We start from the raw sequence: 20627 nt of genomic DNA, 5'->3' as shown, positions 1-20627 counted from the left end.
CCCCTCTCACGTGTTGATTCAGTGAATCCATCTGTGATGAAATATATAATGATCTAAAACAGCGCCAGCTGAGTCTCTTCCATGCTAACAGGCTAACTGTTGTGTTATTGTGAGATGAAAAGATGTATCTTTTTTAATGTTTTTCTTTTTAGATTCTTCATTTTCTCAGGTTCAGATAATTTGTGTGTGTTATATAATCATAAACATATATATTTAAACTGTGTAATATTTATTAGTGTAGTAGAGTACTATTTTACATATTGCACTCTGCTTTTGAGGTCACTATGGTTCACTTGCGGACATGGAATGTATCCCTAAAATTCCGCATCAAGGGCTCCATACTTTTTGAAACAACAGGACCAAGATTAAGTACAGAAAAAAAGACAGGCAGTGAGAGTGGAACATGACAAGTTTCTCATAAACAATATGCTTTTCTTCCACATCAGAGACTAGGCCGTGCTGTCCGGTTTGGAGCAGGAGAGGTAATTTCACAACTGGGGAGCCAGAGGCAAGCGGAGTCTGGGGTGAAGTGATGGACAGGCTGCTGTGAGGAACAGGGAGCTGAGGAGAGATGGTGCTGGATGTGGTCTGGAGGCTCTTTTAGCCCCTGCCTGTCAGCGTGACATGAGTAAGAGCAGCTTGAAAAGAAGCGAAGCTGCAGCACACCTGATGTGGAAAAGACGTTACAAACTTCTTCACACAAGAAACAAGTGGAGCAGAGACGGTAGCTGCAATAGTTAGAGGACATTTATTTGAAGACGGTAAAATTATGGACTGCATCAGTTATTGTTAACCAGTTTTTCAGCTGTTGATATAAACTTTTTCTGAACACACTTTAAATGCCAAAAAAGTAGTTTCATAGCCGCCAGAAACCAAAAGATACAAATGATCAAGTTATTAAACATTTTTTTCCTTCCTGAGAATCTCTTCTGGAATGCAAATGAATACAAAATAATAAATAAAACTGGCAAAATAAGGAAACACGGAACACAAACCAGAACAATGAAGAGAGATTAGGATGGTATAGAGAGAAGTATTAGGATGATGGTCACACGTTAGCTTATGGTTACTGCTCTCTGGATGGTTTTACATGAGTAATAAAAAAATACATGCACTCTGAATAGCTGCTGGAGAAATAAAGTTAGTGTCAGCTTGGACTAGCAACACAAAAACAAACCTTTAAACAGTAAGATTATCCGGTTTGAACTTAAAGGCAATTTAGTTTCCAGTTTCGTGACCATTTGGCGGCTGAATTTCTGGAAAAGTCACCTCAGAAAAAGTGCAGTATATTCGTACAGTTTCGCAATGCATTGCAGTAGAAACACCGATATTTGGCAAACTTTTAAACTTTGGGTTAAACAAATTATGCGCCATAAATGCTCTTTTAAGTGTTTGACTTCAAATCAAGCCCATTTTCCCAACAAAATACCCCTTCAAAATGATAAATTTATGCTAAAATACACTGGTCAAACTTGATCATTCATGCACACTTTGTTGGAATTCTCTGAATTCATAACCGAGTGCTTACCGTTTAACCCTCATTTATACCTAATAATATCTAACAACTCAAACAAACTCTTTCAACCAATACCGTCACAACTGACAAAGGTTCCTGCCAGTTCCTGGAACTCTTAAGTGAGATTTGGCACTTACAACAGTCCTAGATAACTAATATACAAAAAAGGGTTTTGGTACTTCTTTATTTGTGGATACCATCTCCCATTCCAGCTTTAAGGACATTCACCCTTTCATAGAACAATCCTCTCTCATGGTCAATGTCTCTGAGGTCCTCTGCTGCAGCAACAAACTTAGAATATTTCCCAACACATGAAATCATCCAAACTTGCATTAATCTCTCCTGGAGATTACAGCACTGATGCTTTTTTATTAAAGGGTACCCAAAAACAAGTTCAAATTAAACTTGATCAAGCACATTGAGCGTTGCATTGTTTCCCATTGTTCTTGGTATATTATTAAATAGAACATTTTGTCCTTTAACACCCAACCCTATAGTCCTTGGTGCTGAGTCAGAGTCTTTTGCAATTGGAAAGCAGTGCCCGTGCAAACACGAGTGTCAGGATCCACACAAACTCCAAAACACACCTCACTTTTTGTAGGGAATGCTGAAAGATGGGGACTGCTCCCCCTTTTGCCCACAGGCTGCCTCCAGCTTTTTTCCAGCCAATTCTAGCCAATTAGCTCCTTTTGGCTACATCCACTGTTTGTCAAACAGCCCTCAGGGATGGACCAGCCAGCTGTTGGCATCCTCCAGGTCTGTGTCCAGCTCCTCGTCTTCATCCAGAGGCTCTGGGGTTCGGAGGGCCAGCTCTTTGAGGAAAGCAGGTGAGTAGGCTGTGGGCTGGGAGACTGACTTGAGGCCAATTTTTTTCTTCATGAGGTGGAACTGGTCGCGGATGAAATTGTAGAAGTCGTACTCGTAGCGCATGCGGTGGTAGAGTACCTGCAGGGCTTCTAAAGTGGGCGTGTGTTTGCGTACGGTGCCTGTCATGTTTCCCATTTTCCTGTAGTCTGTAGAAAACACATTTAAGATTTTAAGAAATATGCATTCTCCAAGTTTCAATCTTTCAAAAGACAAGATATCTATAGATGAAATGCTATATTTCAACAAGTGGCATGTCCAGAATTTATCTACTAGAGCACAGCGTTATGCATTTATTTACCATTTCTGTCTCAACTAATCATTTAATTTTATAACATTAAAGTGTCAAACTGTTGTTGAGGTGTGTTCAGGCTGAAAGTAAGAAAATATTTACTTCATGTTAATTTCACAAGTTTGTTTATCGGATCAATTCAGTGTGATCTGTTCAATAGCGACAAATATTCACCCCTTACAGATATACCCCTTACCAAAGCAGGAATTTCTTGGATTGCTATTATATCATAACTTCTCTCGGAGATATATCTGAGGGAAACTATCTAATGGCGTCCTGCTTTTACTTATAGACCCCAGGTTAATCTTTTTTCAGCTAGGTCTCAGTTTCACGGTAAATAGTTAGTCAGATAGAGGCTGCTATTTGGCTTCATACTGGGGTATGAACCCCAAAGAAACAGATTTTGTTTTGAGTTAATAGCAAACAACAGATTGAAACTTTTCCAAGTTGACAAATATAGTGTAGGAGAGTTCATTTGCAAAAGCAGACATCTCCGTTTTTACAAATAAAAATAAAAAAATGTCTTTTTAATATAGATTTTTAATTAAGTTAAATTTTTAAGGCGCCTCTGATTAGTAATGTCATTTTGAGTCAAAGCAAATTTTTATTTTTCAAATGGAGGTCAGATAGATCATAATTGGTGCATCCAAGGACGTCAGGGAAATCAAAATGCTGATTGGCTGTCACAACATAGTGTCAAGCAAAATTTTTGCGCAATTTTAAATTTATGAAATCATGTCAATACATACAGTAAATGCTTAATTTTTGGTTTTGTGCTGCGTCATATGTGGCACTTGCGTAGTTCATCCCAAATTTGCATCCCCAGTTGCCAATAAGCGTCCAGCCAGTGACTTTCAACATCATTTTCTCTCAAATTTACATTATTTTATATCTGAATATCCCTCAATACTACAGTGTAGGGGCGCTAGTGGCCTAGCGGTCTAGGTGCCCCACATACAGAGGCTACAGTCCTCATCGCAGGGGTCGCCGATTCGATTCTAGGCCGGTCGACCATTTCCTGCATGTGTTCCCCCGCTCCCTACTCCCCACATTTCCTGTCTCTCCTCAGCTGTCCTATCAAATAAAGGCCAAATATATATATATATTACAGTGTAAACATTTTTTTTAGATGAAAGAAATAGCATTCAAGGTAACTACATTTTCTATGCTGAACTCTCTCAGGTCTAAAAAAGATGACGTTTCTCCATAGAAAATGTGTTCCTTTGAAAAGCCACTAAAACTTGCAGACTGTTATCAAATGAACTGATCTAGTTTTAAGTTCAGCCAATCATATATCATGGGACACCTCTGGTATGGCATAAAACCAAATATCAGAAGGAGTACATGCCTTCCCAGGTCCCCCTTTAAAATGCTTTTGATTTCTATATGGATAACATTGTTAAGTGCACCAACCAGGGCTCTTGTAGATGCTGAGTACTCCAGTAAAGTAATGAGGTAAGAGCCTCTCCAACAGAAGGAGAACATCCTCCAGCTCCTCCAGGATACCCACGAGGAGGTAGTTCTCCATGACATTTTGTTTGGCCCTTTCAAGAGCCCAAACTCCAGGCTCCCTGGTGGAGAGGACAGACAAATAAAGGGTCAGAGTTTGGATGGAAGGAGACATGAGTAAATTACTGAAAAATATTAAATACCACCTTGTGTAACTATTATTTTTCATGCAAATGTTACCTGCATTGAGGATGCTGTCCACAGAAGTAGGGAATAATGTAGAAAACTCTAGGGTTTGAGCACTCAGGATAGTTTTCTAGAATGCACACATTGATATCCTAAAGAAAAAAAACACAACATACTTCTTAATTTTACGTTTTTTATTCAGTTGTAGTTTCATTTCCTGAAGTTATGAAGCTCAGATTGTAATGATTTGTCTCTGCCACAAGAGGGAGCCCTTCTCCAGCACAGCTCAAAAACCCTGATTGTCATCTGAGAGGGCAGAGTTCTTTGCCAAACAACACCCTGAGCACTGAGATAAGCTCTGCCCCTTCACCCCAGCTGCTCTCTGAGGTGTTAAATTGTATAACAGATTTCTGCTCACCTAGAAATGAGATTTGTGTCATTTAAGGTGGAATTGCTGCCAAAATTAGAAATGGTAGCTCATGCAGAGGTGATTTAGGAAATAGAGTGGTTCGATTAGAGTTGTTAACTTCAAAACTCCTCATGTCTGAGTGTTTGAGCTGTTAAAAAATGGAAGGAAAAAAATAATAAAACTCTCATTCAGGAAGAAAAGAAAGGAGGCCAGCTTCTGAGAGCTGTGAAACTTGCAGTCAAATCCATGTCAGGTGCCGTAACTATATGGACGACAATAAGTCCTGAGCAAGAAAACACACATATACTAGCAGGATGGTCTACACACATAAACTGTAACACGGGGAGGCATGAATGAAGGAAGAGGTGTTAACAGGCACAAATGAGATGTAGAACTGCAACCTTGCCCTTTAAGATTTATACCCTGATAAAATCGGTAACGGCAGATTTAAACAGAGCAATTTTTCAAAGCCAACGCTGAGGCCGACATGCTCCATCACTGAGATTAAGTCGGGTCAGACAGAACCAGAGGCTCAGACCTTCCCACAAGGCGCTAGACTGCAAATAAGGGTGAGATATGAAGGGCCTGTGGGTGAACACTGGGAACCAGGTGAAAGAGCTGTCATAAACCACCTCCAGGATGGTGATGTAAACAACAACTCCAGAAAACACAACTTTACATTCTCTCGAACTTCTACCACCAATGTCAGGAAGCGCATGAAGCACATGCATTGGTCTGTAAACATAAGTCGGGATGACATAAATTATGCACTTGGCTGGTTATTTTTTCCCCTCAGCTGAAAACTGTGGTGCAGTTGTGTCTCTGATTCACCAAGTAGCTGCAGGGTTTGTATGAACTTCATGACAGAGCTCCACTATGCAGTGGGCACAACAACTTATTGGTGATCAGTGAAGCACACCACTGCGAAGTTCTTCAAAGAAGCCAGAACAAAAGCCTTATAGGAACCTTGGGAGAACAGTTCAGCCTTGCACCATTGTTAGAGAGAGGGTCGTGTCCAGACTTGTGATGAGCATGACTGTCATTTATTATATGTTGTTCTTCCTTTATTTCAATTATTGATGTGTTAATGACTAGAAATATGTCTCATTATACTATCTATCTGGGAAAAGGGTTAAATTTTCTGAATAACTACAGAAATAAATTGGTTGAAAATTTGTGTGAAAAGCAATCAATCACATGCAGAGATTTCACAAGGAACAAAAGTTACATTAACTAGCCTTTCACTCACACTTGCCATGCTAATAAACGAGCTGGCAATGACCCTAGACAGGATTTTCCTTCAATGAAGCTTAGCACAAAAGCTCCCAGGAAAATCACTACAAACCAAATTAGAGACAGAATTAGCGAGAAAAGGCGAATGAGAGCCAGAGATAAAAAAAGAGAGAGAAAAACGGACAGGAAGTGACACGTGTGACGCCATTCCCCTGGCACACACAGGGCTCACTGCCAGGAAGTCCCTCCTCGGCTTTGCTCAAACACTTGATACTGGACCCTTATCCCTCAACATTTAGGGGACCTTTGGGAATCAAGCCACAACTCATTTATATACAAGTACGCACAATCAAACACACACACACACACACACACTCATACACACACACTCATACACGCACGCACGATAGACAATGAGCACTCTCTTTAAAGAACCCATTAGTATTTCGAAGAGAGCTCCTGTATGCACACTCAGGCTCATTGTTCCTTTTCTCACTGTGGATTAGACCAACTGAGCAGTCACAGAAACTGCAACAAAGTAGGCCCTAATCTCTACAACTGCCTTCTGTTCTGCTGAATAGAATGTATGAATAAAATCAGAAATAATTGATGATGTAAAGCTTTCCCGTGGGACAGTTTTACTCCATTACCACCAGGGAGGGTGGGAGCGATATACCATGGGCAAAGGAAACAAGCTATAAACACGATATTGGAATATTTTCACTCTTTACTCTTTGATATATTAAATGTGTTTTGTGGGAAAAGCTTTCAAATTTACATTCACTTAGAGACGTGCTTCATCCATTGGGGAATATCAATCAATCAATCTTTAATAATATGGTGCCAAATCACAGCAAATGTTGTCCCAAGACACTACAGAGTGGGTCTAGATCATACTCTTTGTTATATTATTAACAAAGACCCAACATCAAGACAGGATGAGATCCAGTTCCATCTTATAGACAGTCTGATCTCATCTTAATCCACCATGAGCAGAGCCATTTGCAGCATTTAGAAAGTTACAGCGACAAGGATAAACTTCCTTTAACAGGCAGAAACCTCCAGCAGACCCAGACTCATGTTAGACAGACATCTGTTGAGACCCTGTTGGGTTGGAAAGAGGGATAGATCAGACCAAGAGAGATGATAGTGGTGAGACCAAGCAGCAACCTCCGGTCTCAAACTATGAAGCCCATGCGGAAGTGTTATAAACTGCAATTCATCGAGAATCCGCTTGAGGCTGGCTGCAGAAATACAGAAAACCACATAGACACTAATTCAAAAAAGAAGAACATGTTTACAGCTTGGCTCTAGGTAGCTAATTTCTCTATCGGCACACACTGTACGGGGTTGAATTTTTTCTGACACGACGGTTCAGAAGATATTAAGATTACGAGGTTTTGCCTAAATAAGGACATGACTGACTTGACTCCCAGACGGGAACACAGAGCTGTTGGCTAGGATGCTCAAACCCTGCCTCTTAGCGTCACACTCTTTTGGATGAGTTCAGCATTGCCGCTGCCGATTGGCTTCAAAACAGCGCTCGGATACTACGTCCATATTTTATACAGTCTATGGGTGAGACAGATAGTAGTATTTGTAGCAGCTGGAGTCAGACTTGTCAGCTACAAAAAGCTTCTGCTACGTTTACCTGCCAGTTGCTAAATTTACTTTCTTTTGGCCCTGTTTTTAATCTGGACAAATCCTGAGCAATACTTTGCAGTCGCTAATTAGTTAGCTATGTTTGCTAGCTTGTTGCTACCCTTTAAAGCCTTCAATTTTTTGCTATATCAGCTAGAAGCAATCTTTAGATGTCGGTACTAGTTTTGTATGGCTACCAGTTTTTACAGGAACAGAAAACTTTACACAGGAAGGACAAAATAAAACAGATTTAAGCTGCCATTATTCTGAAAAATTGTAAAGTTTTGTTCTGTCTCTTCCCCTTGTAATCCTGTGTTTGTGACATGCGTCTGCATAAGGTGCTGCCAAATATTTCTTGCTTGCTTGTCAAAGTCCTCTAAAGGGATGAGGGAGTTGGATTATAACAATCTCTCACCTTACAATCCTCCATTGTTGATAAAATTATTAGTTAAAGCTGCTTTAAACTTAAAATTCCAGGCATTTGCTTTCCTTTTCGACCCTTAGCATTCCAGATGGGTGTGCTCAGCTGGTACCAGAAGCATTGAAACAATTCAGTAGCCACTAACAACAATGTATACACAAATGACTCAAATGATACTTTACATGTCTTGAAAAATCATAAACCTCTTGAGGCATCACCTTTCAGTAAACAACATGAGTGGGTTGGATGTTTGGCAATCATCCCTATGACAGATACCACCGTGCTTTTTGTTAATGTTAGGGCATGCAAGGACATGACAGAAGCCAGTAAAGCCTCTTTCATTATGGTTGCTTTTTTTTTTTAACGTGTCATTGTACATGTCAGACTAATATGAGAAGTGGATGTTTACTTCATGTGGGAATATCAACTGATCAGACCAGTATTTTTTGAAGTGTGAGAACTAATCTGTGCTCATTTGTTCCTGACACTGAATTAAACCACAGACATTTTGCAATCATTTGCATGCTAGGTGTGCAAACACATACATACACACGCATTGTGGTAGGTCTGGTTTGTCACTCTCAACAGCTTTTTGGGTATTAATCATTTTCATACACACCCTGTAGAGTATCCAGCTCAAACAACCTCACTTCTTTCTAAATAAGAGCTCATAATTTATGTCCAACATGACAGTCCAGTGCTCAAGAGTATGTCCAGTCACCAGTGCATGCATTTCTTCAGTCCAGTGTATATGTGTGTGTTAAGAGGGGTGTGGGGACTGTTGGAAAATCCAAGCCGACCACAGGAATGTCTCAGTAACACGTGCATCAGGTTCCCTCTGCCCCTGCTAGCAAACTGACAGTGTTCTTTCATTGACACCTCTCACATACACGGAGCGCAGGGCAGGCCGGGCTAACACACAGCAGGCAGGGGATAAATCCAAGACTAGTCTGAACTCACAGTGTTGATATAGCAGGGCACTCACGCTGATACACACACATGTGAAAGGCTATATTTGTGAGGACACTCATAAAACTTACAGCTCTATTAAACCGTTTTGAATAATAGCTGTTCATGGAAAAGAATCACTGCGACAGATTCTTCCAACACAACCTCAAAGAAGTTAAAAGCTCAGCTCTCTTAACCAGCCGCTTTGCCTTAAAGCTAAATCCTTAACCCTAAACCTGTAATCTTAATTCATCAAATCCTTTTCAATATTTACAATGTTTACGTTTACAACTTTGCACAGCAGTGTGCATCTGTCTATCGCTCCACATGCTGATTTCTGAATTCATGCTTTGGCAGAGCCCTTTGCACTATTTAGCAAGGGCAAACTTCCTTTAACAGGCAGAAACCTCTAGCAGGACCAAACCAAGCAGCAACCTCCAGTTGCTGCTATGAGTCCAATGCGGAAGTGTTAAAAACTGCAGTTAATCAAGGATCTGCTTGAGGCTGGCTCCAAAAGTACCAGAAGTCACATACACATGAATGGGAAAAAGCAGATCTTTACAGCAGAAATAAAGATGTTTACAGCCTGGTACAAAAGACTAGTGTAGTCTGGATAGATAATTTCTCGATCAGCAATTTTTTTCTAACGTGGCACTTTCAAAGATATTGAGATTACGAGTCTTCCAATGAGAGGCACAGCTGACGTGAGTGACTGATTGACAGGCGAGAACACTGTACCTGTTGGCTAGGAGGCTCAAACTCTGCCTGTTTACCTCACAACCGCTCGACAGCAGCAATATGGCTGCTGCCGCCGATTGGCCTCAAAACGGCGCTTCAGAAACACATGGGTGACATCACAGATACTACGTCCATATTTTATACAGTCTATGGACCAAACTCATGTTAGACAGACACAACAGGAATGTAAGATTGTAAAAAGAAAAAAGCATAGCAGAGTAAAACACGAAATATTAGTATCTACTGGCACATAGTTCTCTTAGAAAGTTCCAGTGAATGGCTCCTACCTTCCAGGAGCTAAGCTGTAGGGCTGTGGGATCAAACAATGATCATTTTTGTGGTATAATCTTTCTTGATAGAATTAGAACAAATGTTTGTAAAGTTTGATTGTTGGCGACTTAAAATGTTACTCAAATCAATGTAGGACACATCAGTAACTTGTACATGTTTACAGAAAAACCTATAGCTTCAACTTTATAGGAGTTTTGTCTTCAGTTGTTAAAGAATGAAATTTAGATGATCAACTTTCTCATCATATTGATATTGGAAAAAAATAATGGTGAAGATCCAAAAAGGTTCATTAGGTCAGACACATAGACTGTATAAAATATGGACGTAGTATCCGTGACATCACCCATCCGTATCTGAAGTGTTGTTTGTGACGTTAAGAGGCGGGCTTTGAGCCTCCTAGCCAACAGCTACAGTGTTCCCGCAGTCAGCTGTGCCTCTCATTGGAAGACTCGTAATCTCAACATCTTCCAAATTGCTGCGTTAGAAAAAAAATTCACCTTCGCTACAGTGTGAGCCGATCGAGAAATTAGCTATCCAGACTACACTTGTCTTTTGTACCAGGCTGTAAACATGTTTATTTCTGCTGTAAAGATCAGCATTTTTGAATTGGTGTGTATGTGGTCTCCTGTACTTCCAGAGCCAGCCTCAAGCAGATTCTCAATGAACTACAGTTTTTAGCACTTCCACTTGAGGCTCATATTTTTAGACCAGAGGTTGCCGCTTAGTCTGACACCATATATTATGGTAAGACAGTTCTTGTTCCTAGACCGGATTGGTTTTTTTATTTTTACCATGACATTTTTTGACTACAAGCTTCCTGCAGTCTTCCTCAGAAGAGTCGAAAAAGTGAACACAGTAAAGAGTGTGAGAAAGAAACATCTGGAGCACGCACACGTGCAGTGAAGCAAAAAAAGCAGACCAAGAAAATGTAATATCGGCCATCTCAGACTGCTGCAAGAGAGAAAATCACATCATGGACTGGGAAAAGGCTGAGGTCATCCGCTCTGAGAGCAACAGATACCAGTGTTGGATAAGAGAGGGTGTAGAGATCAGAAAGCGAGCCCAGAGGTCGGTAAACTGGGCTGAGGGGGCCTACATGACTAAGACTGTCAGACAACACGGGGCCGTGGATGACCAAACCTTTAAATATCAGCTGAGAGGGAAGTCACAGCAACATCACATGACTCTCTAGAGGAAGCTTGTACTCGAAGCATGTCTAGGTAAAAAGAAAATCACACTGGTTTAGTAAAAAGAACTGTCTTGCTATAAATGAAGGTCTTTTAAATCTATGATTGGTAAAACTAGCAATGAACACAGCACTACATCATACTGAAAATACAATGGTAGCTTTGACCTGGGATCAGTCTTGTGTGGAAGCGCTAGGTCACCACTGGCTTTTCTCTTGTAACTGCATTTTCACTTATTTCTCAACATTTTCACTTTATTCTCAAGGTTGCAAAATGAAAAAAAAATCTTTCTCCTCTCATTTTTCTTTCTTATCTCTGGCTCTTAATACTCTCCCTCACTTGGACCTTATAGGGGTAGCAGAGTAGACACACACACTTACAGGTAAGCCAGTCTGCAGCCATACAGCTTCCCCCCCTCCCCTCCCCTTCCCTTCAACTGTAGCAAGGGGCCCCCGTGGTCTGCATACTTTAATAACTCAACTCACATGGTCCAAAACTCCAGGGAAAGCAGTGCAATACTTAATTACACCCACTCAGACTCAAGCTAGAATGACATTCACTCCTCCTGTTGGCCTCTCAGTATGGCCTCCTGAGCTCTCAGGGTCTCTGGCGGTGAGGGGGAGTTCTGACTAGCAGTGAACCTGCGATACAGATTTACCTTCAAATCTTGAAGAATCTTCAACATCATTATAGTTTTGACGTGTTTGTTCAGCCAAGGTATGATCTGTTTTTGCCATATTTTCACTCCTGAATTGCAGAGGCATGCTTTTCTTTGAAGGAGTTCTTACTTCATATTTGATGCACCGCTTCACTGCTAACTGCTTCCCTGAGTGTCATAAAATCTGACTTTGTTTGACCAGAACCCCCACAGTGCAAAACTCACACAGAGATCAAAAATAGCAACTTTAACATTAAAGTAAAGCTCAGAATGACATGCCCTGTAAAATATCACACTTCTTGCCTTCAGTTTGATGCTACAGTCGTAAACACCTCTGGGAAACAGATGAAGGATACTAAGAAGTTCCTCATGTGGTTATACCAAATAAAAGTCTGTCATTGGAATAATAATCACATTTAAATATTGGGTAAGCATCAGTCTGCCGTGGCCTTGCAATTTTCTTTCCTCCCTCAAGCTATACCTCGTGTTCAACATCTTCAAAGAGAGCTCAGTGTGGGTTCTATTTCTGCTGGAGAAAAGCTCTGTTGGTTGTATTCTAACGTTCGAGAAGGTAAAGTCTGGCCCACGATGATTACAAACATCTCAAATACAAAAAATAAATCATCCGGCTTACAAAGAATATCAGGTATTTAGAATCAGCTGGGACATAAAAGCATCAGTGGTAGGATTTTATTGCTACTGAGGATGACTTGTTTATGTAAACAGCACAACAGTATCATTCCTGGTTCTCCTTGGCTTACATGCCTCTATAATTAGCGTACTTCAAGTTCACACCAGAATAAGAAATGAGTATACAACATCTCAGTTCATGCCTCAGCTCAGCTTTTAGAACTACCTGGCTTGAGACCAAAACAGACACAGATTCAAAGCAGTGTTGTTGGCTTTGATTCAGACATAAAACAACTGTGCTGCTCTGTCAAACAGTGCAAACACATTAGTATTTCAACCCATTAACGTCTGTCGCTTCAGTTTCTCTTCATATTAGAATAACTGAGTGTGTGAGCACTGGGATGAGATGAAAGGTAGATAGAGGTTAAGAGGAAGCCTAACAGATGAGTGATTGTTTAAAGCTCCTGAGAGGAACCTTCAGTTTGGTTGATTTGGCGCCCCCTGTGGACAAAGTGGTATCTCTTCTGTTTTTGCTCCAAAAATATATTATCCTGCTTCCTTCTCACAGTCAGATGTATCACTTATACATAAGTGAGTCTGGCTCTGCTCAAGGTTTCTGCCTGCTAAAGGAAGTTTTGCCTTGCTGCTGTAACTTGCTAAGTGCTGCAAAGTGCTCCTCTTCAAGGTGGATTAAGATGAGATCAGACTGAGTCCTGTCTGTAAGATGAGACTGGATTTTATCCTGTCTTGATGTTAGGTCTTTGTTAATAATTTAACATAGAGTATGGTCTAGAGCTGCTATGTTTTTAAAAGCGTCTTGAGATAACGCTGTGATTTGGCACTATATAAATAAAGACTGATTGATTATCAATACTCTTTGCTGCACTGCAAAAACCTAAAACCAAGCAAGTGTTGTCTAATTTCTCACCTGACAACTCCAGATAAACATCTAATTTCAAGATATTACCAGCCAAAAGAAAATACCTGAATTGCTTGTAGTGATTAAAAACCAGGGGTGCAGCTCGCTCGGCTGGAAGTGAAGCTTCCACAAAAACTGCACCCCCTGGTGGCTGGCTGCAGTATAGGTCAAAAACTCTGTCTCCCCCATTCATTTGAATGGGGCTACAGTCAAACTTTAAAAAATGAATACACGTCGTACGATTGATTCTCACATCTGTATGCTGTGGTGATATGTAGTTATTATTTGACTGTTTTGTGTTCAAGGCCTCTTCTTTCTGAAAAGTTTCTTTTTCATTAGTTATCAGAGGTTAAAAAACAGGGTTTTACTTCCAGGTTTGCTTTGATTGACAGCTGCCATAGAGGGAAACTCCATAGGATCTCATGCAGTAGGGCGGAGCTTGTTACGGTGGCAACACATAAATTACCGTGGCAACACATAAATTCCCTACTGTGCAGACTCTGGCTGCAGAAAAATTTACAAGATGGCAGCGTTCTGGAACGGGATATTTTGGCTTCAAAACCGTTCAATGGGAAAAGGCGGAGCAACGCTGTCCATTTTATTTAGTCTATGGTAAAAACATCGACCAATGGGGCAAGAAAAATGTACCTGTCTAGTTTCTTGAAATCAGAAAAAAGTCTTAAATCAAGAAGCTTAGCAAGTACATTTTTCTTGTCCCATTCGCAGATTTTTTTTTTGTATTAATTACAATCAATTCAGGTCTTATTTTGTCCGAAAATATCTTTAAAAAAGTATTCTTGAATAGAAAAAATCACTTGCTTAATAAACAGTCTGTTTATGCAGTGGATCAAGCAGTTAAATGGCTTATATCAACACAAACTTCTGACATACTTTATCACACACTCAAGTTTTAAGACATTATAAGTCCTGACTGCAAAGTAAAAAAATCCAGACAATCTGTGCATCAACTATTTATGTGCTGCATAAACTTAGGCTTTGCTCTTTCTAAGCATTATTTTCCCAAGTGTGAAACTGATCCTCTCAGTCTAAAAACTATCAATATCAGACACTTATTTTCTCCCCTGACACGCATCAATGAAAACATAAAATTCAGCTCACAGCGTGTAAATCTCATACTAATGCCTGAGAAAATAGCTTTGTATTTCAGGCCAGACACAATATATTACTGCTGCATGAAACAAAATACTCACCAGATATCTCTCATCATCCTTCATCCCCGGCGTGCGGATGAGATGGTTCTGCTCACCCCTCCAGTCACCGAAGCGACGGAAGAAGTAATTGGAGAGGAACCGGTTGATGGGGTCCCGGATGATGTTGATGTAGACGGGCTGCTCTATCCTGAACCTTTATAAAGACAAATGAAGCCACAGTTAAGACCTGCAAATAAGTAGAGTTGAGTATTACAGCACATCAGTGCACTACTCTACCTGGTAAAGTTAAGGAAGTGAACATGCCGCGTATAGAGGAAAGGCTGTGGGATGTTACTGATGTTCTTCATGAGATCCACCTGGAGAAAGAGAAGAAAACACGCACAAGTTGACTTGATGTGTTGCATTAAATAAAGACGTCTATCCAACATAAATAAGGACAATCATCTGAGACAGATGGAGATCCAATCTTGAAGTCAAGTGCATGTCAGGTATCATGGTAGAAATTAAACAGTATTACACACCAAAAAAACAAAAGCATATGCTAGCACTTAACATTTAAAACATGTAATGGATAAAAGAAGTGGACGGAACCTCTTGATTTAAAAGGAAAAGCAATGATCGTATTCCTTCCCATGGCCAGCAGAGTGAGACTCCACTAGTTTTGAAAAGAGAGCAATTGTATGAAACCAGATGGGAAAATTAGGCTTCATCTTACTTGATTCATACTTTATTTTAAACACAAGTAAACATTTCTGCTGAGTTTATGGTCTCATCTGCAAATAGTCGAGTCATTTTCAATACTGTCGTTCCAAAGCCGAGGCTCAAATCCAAAGGGGATCGTGCTTTGTGTTAGAGCTCCTCGACTTTGGAACAACCTCCCTGAGGAGATAAGGCACGCAGAGTCAGTGACATCTTTAAAATCTCTTCTTCAAACCCATTTTTACAGACTAGCTTTTATGTGACTTTATCTTTCTAACCGCTTTTACTTCCATTTTATTATTAATTTTAGTTTTTGTCAAACTAATTAATTGTCTTAAATTTTATTTGATTATTTTATTTGATTATTTATTGTTTTAATTTATTATTATTTTTCTTTTATTATTTTAATGTTCCTAATTCATCCTTTGCACTTTTTCTAATTTTCTTGATGTGATGTTGTCCGTTTACTTTGAAAACCTCTTTTATCACCCTTTTAATGCTTTTATTTACTTCTCTACTTTTATTTATTTATTTTTACCTGTTTACCCTGAAAAACCTCTCAACAATGATTTACTGGTCCATTGTCGCACCACTCCATACTTTTTAATTGACGTGTATTCCCTTTAACCTCTTGCATTGCATTTTGTTTTGCATTGATCAAATTTTCTCCTCCCTGTCTGTCAAATTGTTTATTCTGCTATTGAACTAAAACTTTGTTTGTCAAAGCACTTTGTTAGCGTTTTTTTTAAAGGTGCTATATAAATAAAGTTATTATTATTATTATTATTATTATTATTATTATTATTATTATTATTATTATTATTATTATTACTGTGGGTTTTTTGATTTTCTAAAATATGATCCCATTTGTTTTTGACAAGTGGCCACCATGATGGCTTTTCAATCTGGACATGCATAAGAATGTACATCCACCCAGTTGTACAAATTTGGTCACCTCTAGGGACAGAAACCAAGATGGCAACCACCAAAGTACCAAACTTTAGGCCTCCTTAGGGAGTCAATGAACCAAGGGGTAAAATCAAAGTGGGTACATCCTCCTTTTTAAACAGCCGGTGACTCAACAGAAACTGAGTGCACCAAACTATCAAAGAGGGTTTGTATTAAACACAAAAGCAGATAAAACAACTACATCATTTTTAAGTATAGTCAAATAAAACCAAAATTCTCATTTGAATTGGCTAAATGTTGGAACCGAGTTCACGACCAAGGACAAACTGGTTGTGTATTTTTCCGGCTGAGTCCACCTTTATTCAATTTGCAGGAACTTCCACCACAGACTGACCTCACCACAGGTCCAACCTCTGCCTTTTTTCTGCACAACAACATCATTGTTTTGTTCATGTAACAACATTCACCAGTCGAGATCTAGTTCCTTTCTGTCATTCTCAAGAAGGCGGACGTTTTTAAAGCAATTATTCCAAGTTTCTTCTTCTTCCTCTGCTGCAATGAATGATAAAAAAAACACCCCAGAGGCTTTCCAGCTCTGCATGGAGAGGCATGCTCACAGTAGCCAAAACAAACTTTGCAATATCACAGTAGTGCCATATACAGTGCAGAGCCCTTGCATGAGCTCTCTAAATGAAGGCCATACAGCTTTAATTTATTACTTAGTCACATAAATAGCTCCATATTGGAATAGTTCTGTTACTGAGATCAACTTATTCCTCTCTCATATGTAAGAGATTAGTTATTTTGATGTTGTGTCTCTGCACCAGTGGGGTTTACAATAAGTCTACTTTAAAAATAATGATGAGAAAACATTTCCCTACCTAAAAGGTGACATACAGAGTGTTATTATCATTTCCTTTATATATTCTTTATATCACCTGCGGTCCACAATAACATTACACACCACTGTGATCCTCTTTATTTAGTAACTCTTGAACATTTTTCTTAAGGTGCATTTCGACCAAGAGTTCCGGGGTCTTTTAGCCACCAGAACTACTTTCCCCGGAACTAAAAGGTTCCTGTGCCCCTATTGTTTTCTGCGTTTCAACCGCAAGTTAAAGTCCCGGGTAGATTGTGCAAATCAGGCCAGTGACGTGTGGAGAAAAAAAAATAAATCAAATAATATTTTGAAATCTTAATATAAAACTAAGCTAGTCTGCATTTCCAGGAACTCCCTCTGTGTTTCAACAACTGTATAAACTCCACAAACACTGTTACGTTCAACCGAAAGTCCCAGGACCTTTGAAAAGTACTACCCCTCAAGCAGGGGCTTTTCAGGGGGGAGATTATCTACCCCTGAACTAAATTTAGACCCTGGTTCCTCTGGTCAAAATGCATGTAACCGGTCGACCATTTACTGCATGTCTTCCCCCACTCTCTACTCCTGGAGTTTCCTGTCTCTCTTCAGCTGTCCTATCCAATAAAGGCAAAAAGCCCGAAAATATATCTTCAAAAAAAAAAAAATGGGCCAATGAAGAGAAGTTCCTGGAACTAAAAGTTTGTGGTACTTCTGGTCGAAAGCGCCTTAAAAAGAACGTAAAAGTTTCCAAGTTTGACATATATCAGAGACACGTTGACTGAGTTTTTCCATAATTTCCATGACTTGAGAGGAATATTTCCCCTTTGTAGGTGTTCTTTAAAATTCTTCCCATTGACTCCCCAGTTCAACATGACTTGTTCCTCGGGTAATGCCACTTCTGGTCTCGTTGAGTGTGTTGACAGCTATGCTACTGCCCTATCTATGACACAGGCAGTTTCCAGACTCTGCTGGTAAGAATATTCAACAGTCCCATTCTCAAACCAGACTAAAAGGAAAAAAAACATAAGCATGTAATCACTCACTGGCTTCCCACCAGAAAATAAATACAATTGTGCTTATTGGAGGACAAAACAAGTGGAGTTACAGCTGATGTAAAATGAAACTGTTACTCCATGGTGGTTGGTCTATGCTCTGTCCATAGAGCACCTGTTAGACCTCACCTATCAGCGTTATGGGGATAACATGATAAGTGAGTAAGAGTTTTGTCTCACAAAGCAAGCAGCATGAGGAAGCTGTGGAACGTTTAAAGTTAATAAGAGGCACATGCAAGCACAAGGTGATGAGATAGAGTAAATGTCTACGTTACAGGGGAAAACATGAACACAGCACACAAGGAAATCAATTAGACCGTCTGCAATCCAGACACAACAAAACTTGGGACCATAGAGAGGGCAAGGAGGCAGACCTATGTAGAATAGAGGTCAACAAGGCTCAAGCAGAATTAGAATCTCATCTCAGGCGAGCTTTGAAGTAGCCCCATTGAGAGATACCAACATCAGCTTTAACAAAGTTTTGAAGCTAAATGCTTACAATTACACTTGTTATTTAGCAGGTAATGTAACCTTTGCTAAACATGTTAAACATACTATATGAGCTTAGATGGGTGAGGTTGGGGGATTGTACTATCTGTTTAGCGTTTGATGATACATACCGATCATGGTTAAAATTCATTCATATTGAGAATGTTATACTTTTGTTTAGATAGCAGTGCTCACAAATTCTTTTTTTTTTATGACCACAGTTTTTTATTAGTTTTCACATTTTCACACAATAACTGACGGGACACATTATCCACACAGGACAATCCACAATGACGACAAAGTAATCAGTCAGACAAAAACAAAGAAATAAGATTACAAATAGACAAGTGACTATGTATATAAATAAAAATAATAACACTAACAGTAAAATTAAATACTAATGATAACAGTATGTGACTTAAAGAGAGGTACGCACACTTGAACATAAAATGTGTTGTCTACTATTTACAGATTGTAGTATAATCATCAAAATACAGGGGTATGTAAGTCTACATCACCAGGCAGAATTAGACCAGTTTGTTCCATTTAGATGGTTTGCAGGATTTTACATTTTTTCATTCAGGGTTCGTTGGGGTTGATCAACCTAAATTATTATATCAATAAAACAAAATTGCAGTGCTCACAACTTCTTTCCCAAACTTTTCAGCCCAGGACTCAGAAACAATGAAGCCTGAGACTGGTGACCCACACTGTCCTTCGAGGTTGATAAATATTGCAGATGTAGGTGGCCCCTGTGTGTGTCTGTGAGTTTCATACCTCATACTTTCATATGGAATCACCACATGGAGACAAAGAAAAGGAGAAAACTGATGAAACTTTTTTTATATATATGTTTTGTTCAAATGTCAATACAGTCATACAGTATTGTGTTTTGCGTAAGGGCTCCGAACCCCCCATCAGGTGTTGTTTATCCCTACCTACAAATTAAACTGTCCATTCGTTTTCTCCTTTTCAATTGAATTACCCTCAGCGTGAGGAGCAGGTCATAAAAACCAAATAAAATACAAACACTTGAAAGTGAAGTGCAAACCATCAATACTGGTGATTCACTACAAGTGTTTATCATTTTCTCAAATCAATGCTCACTACAGCTGAGCCCCATAAATAGATTCTCTAACAAAGCTGGATCTCATTTTCTGAGTTTCTTAGCAGAGACAGAGCCGAGTGGAAGTGACACAGAGTTGTGAAATGTATTCTGAGGAGCTAATAAAAGTTTTAAACTTTTATATTTTACAGCAGGAGAGATTGTTAGAAAGTGGAAGCCGAAGTGAGTGGAAATGTACTGAGTTTATAGAGGAGAGGGGAGGGTGTGAAGACTGAATCTGACTGGGGCCTCAGATTAGCTGCCCTGTGTACATAAACAAGTATACATATTACTGTTGCTATCCAAATACTGCTGCTATGACGTAATAGGCGCCTATGCATGGTTTATAAGAGCAGGACATTCATGCAGTTTCTCAGCTGACTGATGCACTCTGCCAGTGATTCAGGTTGTTAATCTTTTAAAATCTACATTTAAAAACTAACACCCCCCTTCTCCTCCTCCTGACTTTGCCTACTGAGTTTAAGTCCAGACCAATTAGCCCAAAGCTAACCTCTGATGTCCCTCCCAGAGCTCCAGGTTGATGTGCAGACCCTGAACACATTTGGCACATCTGATGAGTTTCTGCGTGTAAGTGTGTATCTGGTCCGTCTGGGCCAGATCCCCCCCCTCTCATTTAGCAGGCAGAGCTGCAGGGAGACGAAGGGGAAAGTGGTGGACAGTCTGAGATTCCAGGCATACCTGCAACCCCATCGACCCCCACCTCCCCTCCTTCCTGAGCCCCTGTGGCGTCCAAACAGGACTCATCAGGGGAAATGACGGAAGAGCCAAAAACCATAGAGAGCTAAGAATTCTGCCCTGCCTTCACCTCGGTTCAATTTGTCATTATCTCTTTGTATCTGAATTCAAAGACTAAAGACGCCCGAATAATCCCAGCTGTGGTGGAGACATACAGTATATGGTGGATCACTCTGGATACATAGTCACCCATGTGACTCTTTG

General features: G+C 39.8%; 1 protein-coding gene across 2 annotated transcripts in view; it reads right to left on the bottom strand.

Annotated features, from left to right (window-relative positions):
• Positions 1 to 729: 729 nt before the first annotated feature.
• The window catches only part of usta (uronyl 2-sulfotransferase a), an 84068-nt gene continuing 64170 nt past the window's right edge, over positions 730 to 20627 (bottom strand). For both annotated transcript variants that reach the window (XM_034699603.1, XM_034699604.1), the window contains 5 exons: positions 14831 to 14910; positions 14594 to 14747; positions 4362 to 4459; positions 4086 to 4243; positions 730 to 2529 (listed from right to left, as the gene is read on the bottom strand). In XM_034699603.1, coding sequence (XP_034555494.1) covers positions 2237 to 2529; positions 4086 to 4243; positions 4362 to 4459; positions 14594 to 14747; positions 14831 to 14910 — 783 coding nt within the window. In that variant the 3' untranslated portion in view covers positions 730 to 2236. The remainder of the gene's footprint in view (positions 2530 to 4085; positions 4244 to 4361; positions 4460 to 14593; positions 14748 to 14830; positions 14911 to 20627) is intronic.

The sequence above is a fragment of the Notolabrus celidotus genome, chromosome 13 (genome assembly GCF_009762535.1).
Source record: "Notolabrus celidotus isolate fNotCel1 chromosome 13, fNotCel1.pri, whole genome shotgun sequence".
NCBI classification, from domain to species: Eukaryota; Metazoa; Chordata; class Actinopteri; order Labriformes; family Labridae; genus Notolabrus; species Notolabrus celidotus.
Note: the sequence above shows the minus strand (reverse complement) of the source record. Positions and strands in the feature narration are given on the sequence as shown.